General features: G+C 40.2%; 1 protein-coding gene across 5 annotated transcripts in view; it reads right to left on the bottom strand.

Moving 5' to 3' along the window:
• Positions 1 to 19423, bottom strand: part of LOC122554247 (hedgehog interacting protein) — a 155070-nt gene that overhangs the window by 85555 nt on the left and 50092 nt on the right. For 3 of the 5 annotated variants that reach the window (XM_043698985.1, XM_043698975.1, XM_043699001.1), the window contains exons 6-9: positions 17242 to 17415; positions 10977 to 11120; positions 6047 to 6168; positions 5674 to 5797 (exon numbers count right to left, since the gene is read on the bottom strand). In XM_043698985.1, the coding sequence (XP_043554920.1) occupies positions 5674 to 5797; positions 6047 to 6168; positions 10977 to 11120; positions 17242 to 17415 (564 nt within the window). The remainder of the gene's footprint in view (positions 1 to 5673; positions 5798 to 6046; positions 6169 to 10976; positions 11121 to 17241; positions 17416 to 19423) is intronic. The other 2 variants (XM_043698993.1, XM_043699011.1) reach the window with 2 other exon arrangements.

The raw sequence follows: 19423 nt of genomic DNA, 5'->3' as shown, positions 1-19423 counted from the left end.
TCATCAGGTGGTTGTGAAGGACACAATTGTAAGACACAGAATTTATAGCAAAAGTTTACAGTGTGATGTAACTGAAATTATACATTGAAAAATGCCCTGATTGTTTGTTGAGCCTTTCATCTGTTAGAATAACATGATATACACTCTCTCTCACACTCACAACCCCCCACCCGGACAGACAGACAGACACACGCACAAAACCACATGCACACATATACATATACGTTTGCAGAGTTACATTGTACTTTGCTCAAAAAATGCATGGATCTATATATGACTCTGTTAACTCACTTTTTAGATTAGAATCAGTCTAAACATAATGGCACAGACAGAGAACACAGGGGGCTAACACCTTCAACATCTTGTCTGCGCTGACACCAATTGTTACAGTTAACCTGAGAATGTAACTTTTTAAAAAAGTTTTTTGATTTACATATGAAAGAAGTGAAACTATCATGGTATTCTAACAGACTCAACAAACAATCAAGGTATTGTTCAATGTATAATTTCAATTACATCACACTGTAAACTTTTGCAATAAATTCTGTGTCTTACAATTGTATGCTCCACAACCACCTGATGAAGGAGCGTCGCTCTGAAGGTTAGTGCTTCCAACTAAACCTGTTGGACTGTAACCTGGCGTTGTGTGATTTTTAACTTTATGAAATCTCACATGATCTTGTAAAAGCAAACCTCCTGCTGATCAGTATCTACTGTCGCCTCCTCAGCTAATGTGTCTGTTCTGTTTCCTGTTGAACACTACTTGGAGGAAACACTGAGGGTGGCAAGCACGCAGAACGTACTCCGAATGCTGGACTTTAATAACCGTCACAACGTGTGGCTCAGAAGCATCACTACTGACAAAACTGGCAAAGTCTTAATGGACTTGGCTGCTTGATCATTTATTTGATCACATCATCTATCTATCTGTTGTAGATGCATCTGTCCACGACCATTTCAGTCGGAATCACTGCACAATCCTTGTGGAAAGAAAGTCCTGTCTTCACACTGAGGATACTTGTCATTCTGCTGTGTGGCACTAACACTATGCTAAAAATAGGACAGACTTCAAACAGGTCTAGAACCGGAAATCTAGGCATCTATAAGGTGTTGTGGCCCACAGCAACAGCAGAATTATATTCAACCACAAACTGTCACCTCATTGTGGAACATATCCACCATACCTGACAAGCCAGGAGATTCAATGAGAGGATAAGACAGCATGCCTGGAGCAGCATTAACAGAGCAGGCGTATTTAAAAATGAGGTGTCTTCCTGAAACTACAACACAGGACTACTTGCATATCTCAAAATGGAAGCAGCATGGAACAGACAGCAAAAAGTGATCCCACAATCACCAGATCAGTTCTAAATTTGCAGTCCTGCCTCATCCGGTCGTGAATGGTGGTGGTCAATTGAAGAACTCTCTTTAGGAAGAGGTTCCAAAATATCTCCATTTTCTTAAATAAGGGGGGCCCAGCACATCAGTTCAAAAGCTTGAAGCGTTCTAAAAAATCTTTGGCCAGTAGTGCTGAGTGGATGATTCACCTTGGCCTCTTCCTGAGGTCCGTTGTAACACAGGTGCCAGTCTTCAACCAATTTGATTCATTCCATATGACAGTGAGAATGGCTCAAGGTACTTGATACTGCAAAAGTGATGGGCTCTGACAACATTCTACATTAGTACAGAAAACATGCACTCCAGAACCACATGATCCAAGCTGCTCCAGCTACAACACTGGCATCTAACCAACAATGTGGAAAATTGCCCAGGCATGTCTTGTGAACAAAAAGCAGGACAAATCCAATCCAGCCAATTTCCTGTTTATCAAGTTACTTTTAATCATCGGCAAAGTGGTAGAAGGGGCTGTTGATAGCATTGTCCTTTCCGCTTGCAAAGGAATAACACCCAAATTAGGAGTAGAGTTGACCATTCAGTCCTTCATGAATTAGATTGTGTTCCAAATTCCATTCTACCATTAACCTTGAATTCTCTTGCTCAACAAGAATCTAACTACCTCCACCTTAAAAATATTCAACAATTCCATCTCCACGATCTACAGTTTCAATGTTGCACAATTCTATGAAGAAACAGACTTCTCCTTATCTTTCCCAAAAGGGCAACTGCTAATTTTAAGAGTATACCCTAATTCTGGACTCATTCACAAAAGGAAATATCCTTTCCACATCTACTTTGTCAAGACTATTCAGGATCTTTTAAATTCTAATCAAATCACCCCCTACCCTCCTGAACTGTAGTGAAAATAAGTCCATCCTCTCCAATATTTTGTCATAAGACAATCTGCTCATTAAGGGTATCAATCGAGCAAACTCCTCTTAATCATTTCCAACACTTTTACATTCTCCCTTAAATGAAGAGAACAAAACTGCATACTACATTGAGATGTGGTCTTATCAATGTCTGGATAACTGAAGCATTGCATTGCTACTTTTATGTTCAAACCCTCTTATAGTAAAGACAAGCATCCCATTATCCTTCCTGATTATGAGCTTTACCAAATGCTAACCTTCCGTGACTCATGCAACACCTGGATCCCTCGACATTTTGAAATTCCGGAGTTATTCTCAGTTTAAACAATACTTCAACCTTTTGTTTATTTTGAAGAACTTCGCATTTATTTGTATTATACTCCCCAAGCCAGATTTTTGCCCACTCAGCTAACCTATTACATCTGTCTGGATCCTTCTTATGTCATCTTCACAACACACTTTCCTATCATCTGCAATTTTAGCCATCATGTCTTCATTCCCTCGTCTAAGCCATTGATATAAATTATAAAATGTTGAACACCCAGCACAGAGCCCTATTTGTCACATCTTGTCAATTTGAAAACTAATCTTTTATAGTTATATATACTGTTTCTGTCAGTCAACCAATCTTCTATTGGGCTAATATATTACCTTTTATACTGTGACCTCTTACACTGTGCATTAATCTTTTGTGAATCCTTGTCAAATGTCTTCTGGAAGACTGCACCATGCATCAACGAGCTCCCCTTTACCCACAGACCATGTTACTTATTCAAAGAATTCCGATAAATTTGTCATTTTCTTTTCACAACATCATGCTGACTGTTCCTGATTACCTTGGGGTTTGTCCAAGAACCCAGTTATTACTTCCTTAATAATTGATTCTAATACCGTCTCCACAACTGACTAACTGGCCCATAGTTTCCTGTTTTCTACTTCCCTCCCTTCTTGAATAGAGGGGTATACTTGCTATCTTTCCAAAATCTTTCTAGAATCTAATAAACATTGGAATATTAACACTAATACATCAATACCTCATCAGCCACCTATTTTAAGACTCTAAGATGAAATTCATCAGGATCTAGAGACTTGTCAACCCACAGCTCCTTCAGTTTATTCAGTATTGCTTCCCTCATGATTATAACTTCACCAAGTTCCTCTCTTCCTTCAATGTCTAGATTTACAGTTATTACTGGGATAGTTTCTGTATCTTCCTTCATGAAAACCAAAGTAAAATATTTATTCGTTACATCCACCATGTCTTTATTATTTACTATTAACTCCACATTCTTCATCCTGTAGAGGACCAGCATTTACTTTACTACCTTTCACTTTTTAGATACCTAGAGAAATTTGTGCTGTTTCTATATTTCTAGCTAGCTTCCTCTCATGCTCTCATTTATTTGTTCTGCTTAATCTTCAAGTCATTCCCTGCCTTCTTCTGTATTCTGACCAGTCATATGACCTGCTGCTCACCTTTGTACAATTATATGCTTTTTCCTTAAGTTTGATACTCTCTAACTTATTTAGTTAACCATGGTCTTCCTCTGAGAATTTTTCTTTATAATAGGAATGGGTTTATTCTGAGTATTCTGAAACATCCCTTTAATTATCTGCTACTCCTTCTCTACTGATCTATCTTGTAATATCCCAGTTGACTTAAGCCAGACTCAGTTTTCATGTCCATATAGTTGCCTTTTTCTAACTTTTAAAATAAATATCATCTTTGACCTACTCTTTTCCCTCTTAAAATTGGGTATAAAATTCAAACACATTGGTTGGAGACAAACCTAGCAGAGGAAGGTGATTATGGTTGTTGATGGGTCAATCATTTCATTTCCAGCACATCACTTCAGAAGTTCCTCAGGGGGGTGGTAAACGCCCATCTGTTTCAGCTATTTCACCAAAGACCTTCCCTCCAACACACATCAGAATTGGGGATGTTTGCTAACGACTATGCCACATTCAGCACCAGTGTGACACCCCAGATGCTGAAATAGTCCATCTTAATATGCAACAAAATCTGGACAACATACAGGCCTGGGCTGATAAGTGGTCAGTAACATCAAGCCGCCTAAGTACCAGGGAACTATCTCCAACAACAATAAACCTAAACATCTCCCATTGGATTAGCATCACTGAGTCCCCTCATTATGAACATCATGGAGTTGACCAATGACCTGAAACTGAACTAGTCCAGCCATAGAAATAACAAGGCTCGAAGAGCAGTTCACAGGCTAGGAATTTCACAGCAAGTAATTCACCTCCTATCTTCCAATGCCTGTCCATAATTACAAGGAGTATGGTGAAGTACTGTCCATTTGCCTGGATAAATTCAGCTCCAATAACAGTCGAGAAGCTTGACACCATTCAGGACAAACCAGTTCACTTGAGTGGCACTCCATTCGACTCCATCTACATGCACTCCTGTCACCACTGATGTACGATGACAGCATTGTGTTTCATCTACAAGATGCACTGTAATAATTCATCACAGCTCCTCCAATAACACCTCACAAAATCTGCAACCTCTACCACCTAGGTGATCATGGGCAGCAAATGCACAGGATCACTACAGCGTGCACCGTCCATTCCAAATTGCCACACAATCCTGACTTGGCATCATGTCACTGTAAATGGGTGAAAATTCTGGAATTTTCTTACTATAGCACTATGGGTGCCCTAAATCCCCAAGGATGAAGGCAGTTCACCATCACTCTCTCCAGTGTAATCAGGATAACAACACTCACATTCCATAATGAATAAAAAAAAATTAGATTTCTTATTTCAATAATTTTACCATTATTAGTGTTGCTTACAATTTGTTGCTTGACTAAAGAAAATAAAATCTGATCCTACAAGTGAGAGAAACCAAACAATTTAACAATACCTGCATCAAAGCTTACAATTCATGGCTTTGAGTGGAATAAATATTGCAATCAGCAGTTTGGTATTAAGAATTCTTGAATCCAGTATAAAATTAAATAACATAATAATCTTGGAATTTCTAGACTAATTATCAATTCAGACAATTCATTCATATTTCCCAATTCGAAGCAGTTTTTATGTTTTGTAACTTACATCAAATTAGTGAGTATTTAAAAATATATGGATTTTTAAATAAAATTTCGGATAAATTTATTTTTGTAAAAATCCAACTGATCGTGTTGAAAAGGCAATGCAATGAAGTGGTCTATATTATCCGCTCGTATAAATCCAGTGAATTTGTGTTCACATCCTCAAATCCAATATTTTGTTTGTGACGTACAAACTTGTGGTAGAGAATCTTCAGAAAACTTAACTAAAATTTTGATTTTTTTTCATCTTTGTAAGCATATAACACATCGGCAAAGAAGCACAAAATGATTGATTTGTTAATTATATGGAAATTTTGAAAACATACCCATTTCGATCTCCGAAGATATAGTTTCCAAAAAGCCTTCTCGACTGACATCCTCTGTATATAAAGCCACCTACTAGAGGGTTGTGACTAGAAGATTTGTATTCAACTGCTGGAGGTTCTGTTTCTTCAGAAAAAGCAATCTGATCATTAATTTATTACAGGAAATGTCAGCTCTATGTAATAGAATAAGAAAATATTTGCTTTACTTTTAAGTGGGATATTGTATAAGGATAATACAACTGTGAGTTAGTAGTATTTCTAGTAACACCAATAAAGTCTTTTTAGTAATTGTAAACCATGCCATACTTATTGGTGTAGCTACTCAAAACAACAATGTATGCACCAACAAGCATATTTTGAGTTTCATAATTACCATAATCCTTTCCCCTTGTTATTTTGATTATCCTTCCTGATGACTTATTCCAAATATTTGACTCTGAACACAGAATGGTCAGATTGCCATTAGAGTCTGTGAGATGTTGATCCACTGTACACCTAAACAAGTCAATACATTATTAAATAAGTTTATGGAGAAAGGAACATCGATGTACCCTGCAAATTGTTTTAGTAGTGGCATCCCAAATTCTTAAAATAAAATCAACCCTGGTGTAATTTAGTAATTCAACATTGCAGCACTGGTCACAATTTTCTTCTCTTTAGAAGCATTATCATTTCTCCTAAAAGTTTTTAGACATTCTATGACAACCTGTTTCCCCAAATTAGGAAATTCCCTCAGGCTGCACTGTGCCAAGGTGCAGAGCTGCTGGAGTTCTGACACCAGTCTGTCATGGATACGCGTGTTCTCTGGTCACCGGCATGAAACTTCAGAATGGCACTTGTCAGCCTTGCTGAGGGCTGAACTGTTCTAGCCAACCAACTTAGGACTTCTGAAGAGCAAGTTCCATTTTATGTTGAAACTATTGGAAAATAATATGTATGCCCCAATTTGTTAAAACTCTGGCAATGCAAAACACACTCTATGGTTGAACCGGAGAAAACAGCAGTTGTTTTTTTGAGGAATTAAGTCATTTATCTAGCCCATTTCCTTTTCTGACATTACATGGACATCTTTGAAGATTGTTTTCAGCTCGAAAATATGATGAAAATGAAAACTTTCTCCAGGTAGAACTCATTCTAGGAACAGAGAACGACAGGAATAACACCAAGCTGACTACCAGAAACAATTCATGGTGAATTACAATCCTATTTAGGGTCATAGAGTCCTACAGCATAGAGACAGGCCTTTCGGCCTAAACTGGTCCATGCCAACCAAAATATCCATCAATGTTAATCCCATTTCCTGCGCTTGGCCCATATCCTTCGAAATCTTTCCTATCCATGTATTTGTCCAAATGCTTTTGAATATTGTTAATGTCCCCACCTCAGCTCATTCCATAGGTGTTAAACTGTTGCCCTCTAGCTCTTGATTCCCCAACCCTGCGAAAAAACTGACTGCATTCACCCTAACCATGCCTCTCATAATCTTATACACTTCTATAAGATTCCCCCCGTCAGCCTCCTACACTCTAAAGAAAAAAATTCCTAGCTTGTCCAACAACTCCTTATAATTCTGACCCTTGAGTGCTGGCAACATCCCTGTAAATTTCTTCTGTACTCTTTCCAGTTTAATAACGTCCTTCCGATAACAAGGTGACCAAAACTGAACACAATACTCCAAGTGCAGCCTCACCAACGTCCTGTACAACAGCAGCATAACTTCCCAACTTCTATACTCAGTGCCCTGACTGATGAAGGCCAATGTGCCAAAAGCCTTCTTCACTGCCCTGTCTAGCTGGGACTCCACTTTCAGAGAACCATGCACCTGGACTCCAAGGTCCCTCTGTTCCATGACACTTCTTAAGGTCCTATCATTTACCATGAAGCTCCTAGCTTGATTTGATTTTCCAAAATGTAAGACCTCACACTTATCTATATTAAACTCCATTTGCCATTTCTTGGCCCACTTCCCCAGCTGATCAAGGTCCTGCTGCAATTTCTGATAACCTTCCTCACTGTCCACGATACTATCTATGTTAGTGTCATCTGCAACTTACTTACTATCCTGAAGAAGGGCTTATGCCCGAAATGTCGATTCTCCTGTTCCTTGGATGCTGCCTGACCTGCTGCGCTTTTCCAGCAACACATTTTCAGCAATTTGCTAATCATGCCTTGTACCTTTTCATCCAGATCACTGACATAGATAACAAACAGCAATGTGTCCAACAGTGACCCCTGAGACACTCCACTAGTCACAGGCCTCCAGTCCAACAAGCATCCTTCCACTATTACCCTCTTCTTCCTACCATCAAGCCAATGTGCATCCAATTTGTCAGCTCCGTGTGGAATCCATGCAATCTAACCTCCCAGAGCAGCCTAACATGTGGAACCTTATCAAAAGCCTTACTGAAATCCAGAGAGACTACGTCTACACCCTGCCCTCAAAACTTAACCTACTCTTGGGAAATAGGGCAGACAGATGACTGAGGTGACAATGGGGGAGCACTTTGGCCCCAGTAATTTTAAAACAGTTATGGAGAGGGACAAAACTGGTCCACAGGTTCAAGTTCTAAATTGGGACAAGGCGAATTTTGATGAGCTCGCAGCATTGACTGCAGGCAAAGGGACCTCTGGCAAGTGAGAGACCTTTAAAAGTGGGATATCTAGACTTTAAGGTATATATGTTCCTCTGAAGGTGAGGGGCAAGGTTGGCAGAAATAGGGAACCCTGGACGATAAGAGATATTGAGGCTTTGACCAGAAAAAAGGTGGGATGGCTAAGGTACAGGCAGCTGGGATCAAGGGAATCCCTGGAGGTATACAGGGTATACAGGAGTTTACTGCAGACGGAAATCCGAAGGTGGCATGAGATAGCCTTGGCTGAGGATATTAGAGTGAATCCAAAGAAGTTCTTTAAGTATATTGAAAGAAAAAGAATAACTAGAGAGAGAGAATAGGACCCATCAAGGTCCAAAACGGATATGTGTGTGTGGAATCGCAGGAGATGGGCGAGGTCCTCAATGAATATTTCTTCTCTGTGTTTACCGTGGAGAAGGACATGAAGACTTGCAAACCTGGGGAAGTTAGTGGTGATATGGTGGGGACAGTCCATATCACAGTAGAGGAGGTGTTGGATGTATTAGAATGTATGAATGTATTTAGTTCAAAAAGACATCTTCTTCTTTATATCGAATCTAAGAAAGTTGAAAGGCAATGGAGAACTTAATTTTAAATAAAGTTAAATCTCAACACAAAGGACATAACGTTCACCATTCTGTCAACTTCATCAAGCACTGAAGCTTTTCCCTAAGCCAGCACTATCCTCTTCTCATCAACTCAGTTTGGTTTGCTTTCCTCCTCTTTTAAAGGCATTTCTTGTTGGTAAAGAGTTGCGGCAAGTCTCCACAATTCATCAAAGGAGCCATTCTTCAGCTTTAGGGGTTAACCTTGCCACTGTCGCTGTGCTGGCCTACTGATCATTTGCCATCCAATCCTGGATAAGCTGCGATATTCTCCAGTTAAATTGGAAAGACTGAATGCATTGCTGCCTCAACTAACACAACACCCCTTGACGCTAGTTCTACCCTTCCCCATCCAGTGCCTCAGATTGAGTCAGACTGTTCACAAGCTCTGCAGTGATTTGAATGGAAATGCAATTTTTGATTTGGTATTCTCTCTATCGTAAAGATTTCGGCTTCCATAGCACTACTCACTTCTGCCCTTGCAAGAGTGAGATGAATTTTGTCCTGGATGATTTTTATAGATAGGAGTGGGTAAACTTGGACAGTTGTGCACCGGGATTGGCCCCATTACACTTGCCTGCCTTTCAGCGAGTTTTCAAGGGGCTGCCAAGGGAGATGACAAAATTCCCCATCAAGACAGGCACCAATTTGAGGCAATTCTTGGGGCCAGTAGCAATTTCTTGAGATCACACTGGCCTCCCCCCCTCCTTCAATGAATATGAAGCCGAACAGAAACTTGGAGGCAATCCAGAATGCCATCAGTGCCTCCTCTTCATGGTCCAGTGTGTATGAAGACAGTACAGAATATTCCAGTGAAAGGGCTCTCCTGCAACCTGATGATCTACACAACAGTAGACCTTTGTTAATTTTCAATACTCAGTAGGCATCTCAGCTCCATCTTGAGGTGCCCTTGGTACTCTTCCTTCCGCTGCAGCAGCACCCAAATCTGTTGGTAGAGCATTCGCCCTGCTATCAGTAATCATGCTGACAGTCACAGAGGTCTTACGCGGTGGATGCCCTAGACCTCTTCAACTCTCTTTCTCTCTTACGCCTCGCCTTAAAATGATTGCTATAATCAAGCATTTAATTGCACACGTGCCTGATTCAGATCCTGATCTTTTAGAAAATGCAGCCCCCGAAGTTACGCAAGGTTCACGACTAGCAAAGTGAATAATTTCAGGAATGCATGTCCATCTCGAATTCATCAAGTAACCTAGGATCTCTTAAACCAGTTCAAACATAAAAACAAAATGTATCAGTATTTTCTTTTTTTTTCCCCCTTTCCTCCTGGATTCATTCTTCTAAAAAGCCTACGTGGATACAGACAGTGACATCCCAGAGGTACAGGTTTTGTTTACTTCCAGAAAGCAGACAAACCTTCGGGCAGTTACGGTGAAGTATTGGGCAACTCAGATACGACTGCTTTAAATTTCAAGGCTGATTTCATAATCTTGAAGATAATTTGCCCACATTGGACAAAACCTGGACACCAGTTACCACTTAGCATTCAAAGTGAGTTCCAGACTGATGCCAACATTAAGGATTTGACTTTTGCAGGCACATCCATGCGATTAATGCAAAAAAAAAGTCTTAAAACAAATTATCTATCTATTGTCAAAAGAATAAGTTGTTCATGGCATGGCAATCCTTTGGTGATGTTTTTGTCATGGTTCAAGGGACACATCTAAATGCGTTGAGTGCTTACTTCAACTTACTCCAGTCTAAGTAAAATTAAAGAACCATACATCAGACTATAGAATATATTCACAGTTTCTTGTAGCTCAGTCTCTAATGTTTATTATTTTATAATTCTGACGTCCACATATCCGCTTCCTCAGCAGAACTCTTCCTATGTTTGGATCAAGAAGTCAATAAATATATAAAATCATAAATAACATGCTACCTTTTAATTGAACCTTTTTTTATCCATCCTTTGTTTTATGAGGGTTGAGGAATTTGTGTCAATTGACACTTGACTTTGTAACCAATAAAGCAAAGAATTGATGCTTCTATTTGAATAACTATGACTTTTGAGTTTATCTATGGTATCTTTAAGCACGCTTACCTCCCTGGATTATGAAGTCCATGTGCAAATATTTCTGGTGGTTGATTGGTGCTGTTAAAGTAGGGATTGCTTCTGGGTATAGCATAAGGAGCATTGCAGGTGGCAGTATCTACATCAATTCGAAGCACAGAGCCTGTAAAATCACTGGAAAGGTTATGCAGCAAATGTAAGAAAAGCATAAACTTCGGTAAATAAATGAGAATGAACAGTAATGCAAGACTCATATTCAAATATTGTCATTTTTGGCACTTTGCCAAGCAGCAGATTTTGGGCCAAACGTGGAGACCTCCCAGTTGGAGAGAGTTCTTCCTTGAAAATTTGTTTTCTTAAAATAAATGATTGTTATGCACCAACAATCCTTCACACATGAGCATTTATGACTTTAATATGTCTTCTAGGTAGAGGTGCCTAATCAAACTGAGGTATTTCTACGCAGGGTAGGTTAACTGGCAGGGAAGTTGATTTGGGCTACTCCCTCAGGTTGAGAAAAATAATTATATTAAATGAATATTGCAGAACTACTTCTACTCTCTGATGACTTAGAGTTATCTGGAGAAAGATTGCTTGGAAATTGTCTGTGACTTCTCCCGAGGGGAAAATGAAAAGTGTAATTGTTGACACCTCTGTTTGAGGTATGCCTGGTGCTGCTCCTAGTAAGCCTTCCTGCAATCTTGAGGAAGTTCAGGACAATATCATTATGCAATTAACTCTCTGATGAGTGTTAATTACATAATAGTAAGTGTTAATATTATTAAATGTATGAGTCAAATCTTGCAGTCAAGTAGAAATTATGCACAGCCATATTGCACATTCTCCCCGTGTCTGCGTGGGTTTCCTCCGGGTGCTCCGGTTTCCTCCCACGGTCCAAAGATGTGCAGGTCAGGTGAATTGGCCATGCTAAATTGCCCGTAGTGTTAGGTGCTTTAATCAGAGGGAAATGGGTTACTCTTCGGAGGGTCGGTGTGGACTTGTTGGGCCGAAGAGCCTGTTTCCACACTGTAGGGAATCTAATCTAATTACGCATAATCTGATATTTGGCTATGTACTCTATTTCAAACCCTCCTCCAGCTTGTGCAACCTGATTTATTTAGGCATAGTATTGAATCTTTCCAATGTATGCAAACATAGCATCAATTATCTGGCTCATCAAGAAGGTTTTGTACTGCCACTGGGAGTTGCTAAATAAAGATCTTAGATTTACACATTGCTGTATCACATCCTCAAGTGCAAAGTGCAACAAATTAATTATTTCTGAAGTGAAGTCACTATTGCGTAGGCAAATATGTCAAACAAATTATAGAAAGCAAGGCACCACAAATAGTAAGTGTAGATGACTGATCAAATTGTCATGTTTGTCCAGGATGTTAGATGAGATATTATGAGTCAGACTGTGCTTTGTTTAAAGTCTCCATCTGAAAGTGCTCTGGCAATGCAGCGCTATGCAGTACTCTAGTGTAGTATTGGTAGAAATTATTGATATTGTCCTGAACCTCCTCAAGATTGCAGGAAGGCTATCTAGAAGCAGCACCAGCCATACCTAAAACAGAGGTGTCAACTTGGTGAAGCTACAAGTCTACTTACATGCCAAAGAGCATAAAGAGTATTCAATAGACAGTTAAGCAATTCTACAACCAACAGGTCAGATCACAGCTCTGTAGTCATTCCATTATGGAGGAGAAGGCTCCACATATTGCCAGTCTCAGTAATGGAGGAGAAGGCTGAATCCTATGTAACTATCTTCAGACAGAAGTGCTGAGATGTTCCATCTTAGCCTCCTCCAGAGCTCCCCAGCATCATAGAGGCCAGCCTCTATTTGACTGATTCAATTCAGTCCTCGTGATAACAAGAAATGACTGAGTGCACTGGATACTGAAAACAACATGCCAACAATAATACTGAAGATCAGTGCTCTGGAATAACTCATGCCCCAAGCCAAGCTGTTCGACTACAGCCACAACACTCATTTATCAGCAAGGTGGAAAATTGCCCAGGTATGTTCTGTCTACGAAAAGCAGCACAAATCCAACCCAGCCAGCCTACTGTGCAATCTAGTTGCACTTGTTCAGTGATAACCTGATAATTAATGTTAAGTTTAGGTTTTGCCAGGATCACATAGCTCCTGACCTCATTAAAGCCCTGATCCAAACATTGACATTAAGGACATAGGCACAGCTAGGATAGGCCACTGAGCCCCACAGTACCTGCTCTGTCATGCAATAAGCTCTGGTTTCCCTGCTATAGGAAAGATGTTGTGGAGCTTGAAAGCATTCAGAAAAGAATTACAAGGATGTTGCTGGGATTGGAGGATTTGAACTATAGGGAGAGGCCGAAAAGGCTGGGGCTATTTTCTGTGGAGTGTCGGTGGCTGAGAGGTGACCTTACAGAGGTTTATAAAATCATGGGAGGCATGCATATGGTACATAGTCAAGGTCTTTTTCCCAGAGAAAGGGAATCCAAAATTCATCCAACTTCAAAGTGCATAGGTTTAGGGTGAGAGGGAAAGATTTAAAAGGGGCCTAAGGAGCAACTTTTTCACACAGAGGGTGGTGCATGAGCTGCCAGAGGATGTGGTGGAGGCTGGTCCAACCCAACATTTAAAAGGCAACAGGATGGGTATATGAATAGGAAGGGTTTAGAAGGATATGGGCCGGGTGCTGGCAAATGGGACTTGATTAATTTAGGATATCTGATATGCATGGATGAATTAGACCAAAGGGTCTGATTCCATGTTGTATATCTTTGTGACTCTATGACTCTGTGCATGATTTGGTTGTGGTCTCAACCCCACTTTTTTGTCTGCCTCCTATAACACTTGTAACATGTTATAAGTGGCACAAGTACACAGTAACTCTCGACTCTGATCTCCAGCATCTACAGTCCTCACTTTCTCCTACACAGTACCTACACTTGTAAGGCTCCTGCCACACAGTAGAGAGTGCAATAGGGACATGGTCTACTTTAGTAAAGGAACTAAGGTACAGGGAGTTCAGCAAGTGGAATTTCAGGAGTGTTAGGTGACGCTGGATGGCCTCTACTTTAATGCAACCAGTATTATAGATAATACAGATGGGTTAAGGGCACGATTTATAAAATCATGAGGGGCATAGATAGGATAAATACACAAGGTATTTTCCATGGGGTCGAGGAGTCCAGAACTAGAGGGCATAGGTTTAGGGTGAGATGGGAAAGGTACAAAAGGGGCCTAAGGGGCAACTTTTTCATGCAAATAGTGGTGTGTATGTGGAATGAGCTGCCAGAGGAAGTGGTGGAGGCTGGTACAATTACAACTTTTAAAAGGCATATGGATGGGTATATGAATAGGAAGGGTTTAGAGGGATGTGTGCCAAGTGCTGGCAAATAGGACTAGACTTATTTAGGATATCTGGTCTGCATGGACATGTTGGGCTGAAGGGCCTGTCTCCACACTCTAGGGATTCTATGATTCTATGTAGAAAGTCCATCAAGGGATGGTACATGCTAGTGAATGAAGCTGGACCTGGGTTCATTTTAGTGATAGTGACCACAACATGATACGTTTTAAATTTGTAACGAAAAAGGAAAACGATGGTCCGCAAAAAATGGAATTTAGATTAGGCAGTCAGATTTTATTAAAATAAGGATGGATCTGGCCAAAGTAGACTTGGAATAGCTACTTCAGGGTATCTCTTCATCAGAACAGTGAAGGTGCATTAAAAATGGAACTGGCGACAGGACAGGCCCACTGTGTTCCCTTTAAGGTGAAATGTTGGAGCAACAAGCCCAAAGAACTCTGGATGTCTCGGAATATTCAAGACTGAATAAGAAGGGAAAAAAAGGCTTTTAACTGGTACAAAGGGAATCAATCAATGGATGCCTTTGTGAAGTAAGTGCAGAACTTAAGAAAACAATTAGGAGACCAAAGTGGAGCATGAAAAAAACACTGGCGGGTGAGATTAAGGAGAATCCTAAAATATTCTAGGTATATCATGGGAAGGAGGATAACCAAGGAAGCAGCGTGTCCCATTAGGGTCCAAGAGTACAATGTGTGTATGGAGTCGGAGAACATTGGTAGGGGGTTAAACAAAGTTTTCAAAACCGTCTTCACCTTGGAGAAGGACGTGTTGGGGTACAGAATTCTGGAAGAAGGACTGAGGTTTTTGAGCAGTTTGACATAGGAAATGAGGAAGTATTGGAGATTTTAGTGGGGTGAAAAGTGGATAAATCTCCAGGTCCAGATGAGTTATATTCCTGGGTGCTGGGGAGGATGAGTGAGGAAATTATAAGGGCCTCAGGGGATAAGCCAAATGACTCGGTGACAACTAATGTGTTTCCATCTTTCAAAAAGGGTGGTAGAGATAAATCAGGGAACTACAGACCAGTGGTCTCACATCAGTGGGAGGGAAACAATTAGAGAAAATTAATACCTACTTGGAAAGGCAAAGTTTAGATTTGATTCCCCACAGTACGAAAACAGGCCCTTCAGACCAACAAGTCCACACTGACCCTCCGAAGAGTGGCCCACCCAGACCCATTTCCCCCACCCTACACTTACTGCTAACATAGCACTTTAGCACAGTCAATTCACCTTTGGATTGTGGGAGGAAACCAGAGCACCTGGAGGAAACCCACGCAGACACAGGGAGAATGTGCAAACTGCACACAGACAGTCACCCAAGGCAGGAATTGAACCAGGGTCCCTGGTACTGTGAGGCAGCAGTGCTAGCCACTATGCCACCCCAGGAATAATCAGCATGGCTTTTTCAGAGGGCAGCCATGCCTAACAAATTTATCTGAATGTCTCAAAGAGGTGAACAGGTGTATAGCTGAAGGTTGTACAATTGATGTGTTTATATGGAATTCAGAAAAGCTTTTGACAAGGTTTCACATGGAGGACTGATTAAAAAAAAGATAAAGCACATGGGACTTCAGATAACTTGACAAGTAGGATCCAAACATGGTTAAATGGCTGAAGACAGAGGTGATGGTAAAAAGGCTGTTTGTGTACCTTGAGGCCAGTATCCAGTGAGGTACTGCAGAAATCAGTTCTACTGCTGAAACAAATGGGTTCCTGACCCACTTCCAAATATCTAGTTTCCCAATCGATTTAAACTGACCTGCCTGTAATTGCCTGTTTTAATCATTTTTTAAAAATATAAATTAGATGTAACTTTGGCAATCCTTCAGTCCTCTCGCACCAATATCCAAGGATTATTAGAAGATTTTGAGAAGAGGCTTCACAGTTTCCACTATTACATCCCTGAACAACCTTGGATAAATTCTATTTCAGATGGTAGATGATAGCATAGTAGTATTATTGCTAGACTATTAATCCAGAGACCCAGCTAATGTTCTTGTAACCTGCATTCGAATCCCACCAAGGCAGATGGTGGAATTTAAATTCAATAATAATCGAGAAATAAGAGTCTAATGATGACTATGAAACCATTCCTGATGAAGAGCTTATGCCCGAAACATCGATTCTCCTGCTCCTTGGATGCAACCTGACCAGCTATGCTTTACAAGCACCATATTCTTGACTCTGATCTCCAGCATCTGCAGTTCCTCACTTTCTCATAATTGACAAAGGTTTCATGTCAATGTCAAAAAGTGTGGTGCTGGACAAGCACAGCAAGTCAGGCAGCATCCGAGGAGCAGGAGAGTCAACTTTTCGGGCATAAGCCCTTCATTAGGAATGAGGGTCATTCCTGATGAAGGGCTTATGCCCGAAAAGTCAATTGTCCTGCTCCTCGGATGCTGCCTGACCTGCTGTGCTTTTCCAGCACCACACTCTCGAACCATTGTCAATTGTCAGGAAAAACCCATCAGGTTCACTAATGTTTTTTATGGAAGGAAATCTGCCATCCTTACCTGGTCTGACCTACATATGACCTACACATAAACAGACCCACAGCAATGTGGTTGACTTTTAACTGCCCTCTGGACAATTGGGGATGGCAAGAAATATCGGCCAGACTAGTAATGCCAACATCCCATGAATGAATAAAAAGAATGAACTGGGTAATTTTTCTCTTGTGAGTACCTCCATTTCAATTTCTCCACTGCCCTCTCTTCTTGTATTCCAATTCTTATTTTCTATAATAACTGAAATAATGGAAAAAATTATCAAAGAAATCTATATTATGCTGTTTGGCATTACCAAATGATACTTGTCATGTCAACTTGGACATTAAACATAAAATCCTTCATTGCAAGTGTTTTGACAGTTAATTTGTGATTATTGAATATTATGTGCATTTTACAGTTTGATATTTTATCATCTACTTACCTTAACCCATCCATCTCTTCCATGTCATCAAGAGTAATCATTCCATCTCCAAGGAAGATGTACAAAAAACCATCAGGTCCAAACAAGAGCTGTCCACCCAAATGCTTTCTGTGTAACTCTGCTACTTCAATCAATACCTTTGCTGTTCTTGTATCCACTTGATTTGCATTTTTTCTATGTAACAAGTTAAAATTATGTTTACTAATGCAATTACATTCAGTTAGTCATTTGGTAGTACAGAACATGATTATTAGAGTCATAGAGATGTACAGCAGGGAAACAGACCCTTCGGTCAAACCCGACCATGCCGACCAGATATCCCAACCCAATCTGGTCCCACCTGCCAGCACCCGGCCCATATCCCTCCAAACCCTTCCTATCCATCTCCCCATCCAAATGCCTCTTAAATGGTGCAATTGTACCAGCCTCCACCACTTCCTCTGGAAGCTCATTCCATACACGTACCACACTCTGTGTGAAAAAGTTGCCCCTTAGGTGTCTTTTATATCTTTCTCCTCTCACCCTAAACCTATGCCCTCTAGTTCGCTGAAAAAAAGACATTTTGTCGATTTTTTTCACTTTGCACTCAATCAGGACAATTTGCAAGAAATGGTAATGTGAAAGAAAATCAGCTTTTAATTGTATGAGTGTTGATTCATAGGAAAGTGGACTCTGATTAGTTATAGCAAATATTCGCTATAGCAAATAATCCTGCTAAGTAATTCTGAATGCATGAAGAGGTATGCTGGCAACAAGTCAGTCTTGGAGGAGAAAGTGAGGACTGCAGATGCTGGAGACCAGAGTTGAAAAGTGCAGTGCTGGAAAAGCGCAGCAGGCCAGGCAGCATCCGAGGAGCAGGAGAATCGACATTTCTGCCTGGATTTCAGGATTCCTGCCTGGCCTGCTGTGCTTTTCCAGCACTACACTTTTCAACAACAAGTCAGTCTTGTCAGTCAGGTTCATAGTGTGGCGCATCTGTGGGTATCTACTGTAAGCTTAAAGCATTAATACACAGGGGTCTGTGTTTTGCATGCAAAGAGAATGAACACAGACTACATCTCTTTCAACTCAAAAAGATACATGACTGCCATTCTCAGGTTCATTTCTTAGGGCAATATCTTGAGTTAGCCTGCCTGGTTTAAAATTTAAATAAAACTTGGTAGCTGTTAGTCATCATTAAATGGTGCATTCCGTGTCGATTCCTCTCCGAACCAGAGTTCACTTGTCAATTAATTAGCTTTGTCATACAGTATAAATGCTGTTTCCCTTTACATTGGCATTCTTGAGAATTGTCTGTTGAATGCAAGAAAACACTGTCTTTTATAGCGATACATAATTACATTCCTTTGAAAAATACATTAAAGGAAGAACTTGCATTTTGTAGAGACTTTCGTGACCTTAGAATGCACCAAAATCCTTTACAACTAGTAAAACATATTTTTGAAGTGTATTCAGTGGTATAGTCACATGACAGTCAAGACGGTGACAGCAAGATCCCATAAGCAGCAACTAAATAAATGTTCAAATAATCTGTTCCACTCATTTTGTTGGGAAGACAGATATTGTCAGAATATTGGGTAAACATTCCTTCATTTTCTTCTATAATGCATGGGATGCCCATTTGAAAGCACAAAGTGCCTTGGCTCTTATCCAAACGGCAGCACCTCTGCTGGTACTGTACTCCCTCACCACTGAATTGAAGGATCAGCCAGAATATCTGCTTAAAGCTCCAGAGTGGTACTTGAACTCATAACCTTCTGACTCAGTTGGAAGAGTGTGACTACCAAGTCGAGGCTGACAACTGTCCTCATTACTCAAAGGGACAAGAACATATCAATTTAGGCAACTTAATTAAACACATTCAAAATTCTTTACTCAGAACTTAGCGTTTTCATTTTAATTTTAATACTCCTTCTTGTATAATGAATAGTGAGATAATTGATTATTATATCAAGGATACTTCTTGAAGGTTTACTGAATCCCACAGTTTGAATGTTCCAGTTTGGTTTAAAGGTGATTCACCTTTAGTTAATGACATGTCTAAACTGGTATTGATTCCAGCTTCTCACAGAGTCAGATTCCAAAAGATTTATTAAAGTTAACAGATACACGTTGGAATATCCCAAATAGTGATAGTCCTTTGTAATGGTCTGAATTAAAAATTTTGTCCTAATGGCAGCAA

The sequence above is a fragment of the Chiloscyllium plagiosum genome, chromosome 1 (genome assembly GCF_004010195.1).
Source record: "Chiloscyllium plagiosum isolate BGI_BamShark_2017 chromosome 1, ASM401019v2, whole genome shotgun sequence".
NCBI lineage: Eukaryota > Metazoa > Chordata > Chondrichthyes > Orectolobiformes > Hemiscylliidae > Chiloscyllium > Chiloscyllium plagiosum.
The sequence above is the reverse complement of the archived record's forward strand: the minus strand, read 5'-3'. Positions and strand labels throughout refer to the sequence as shown.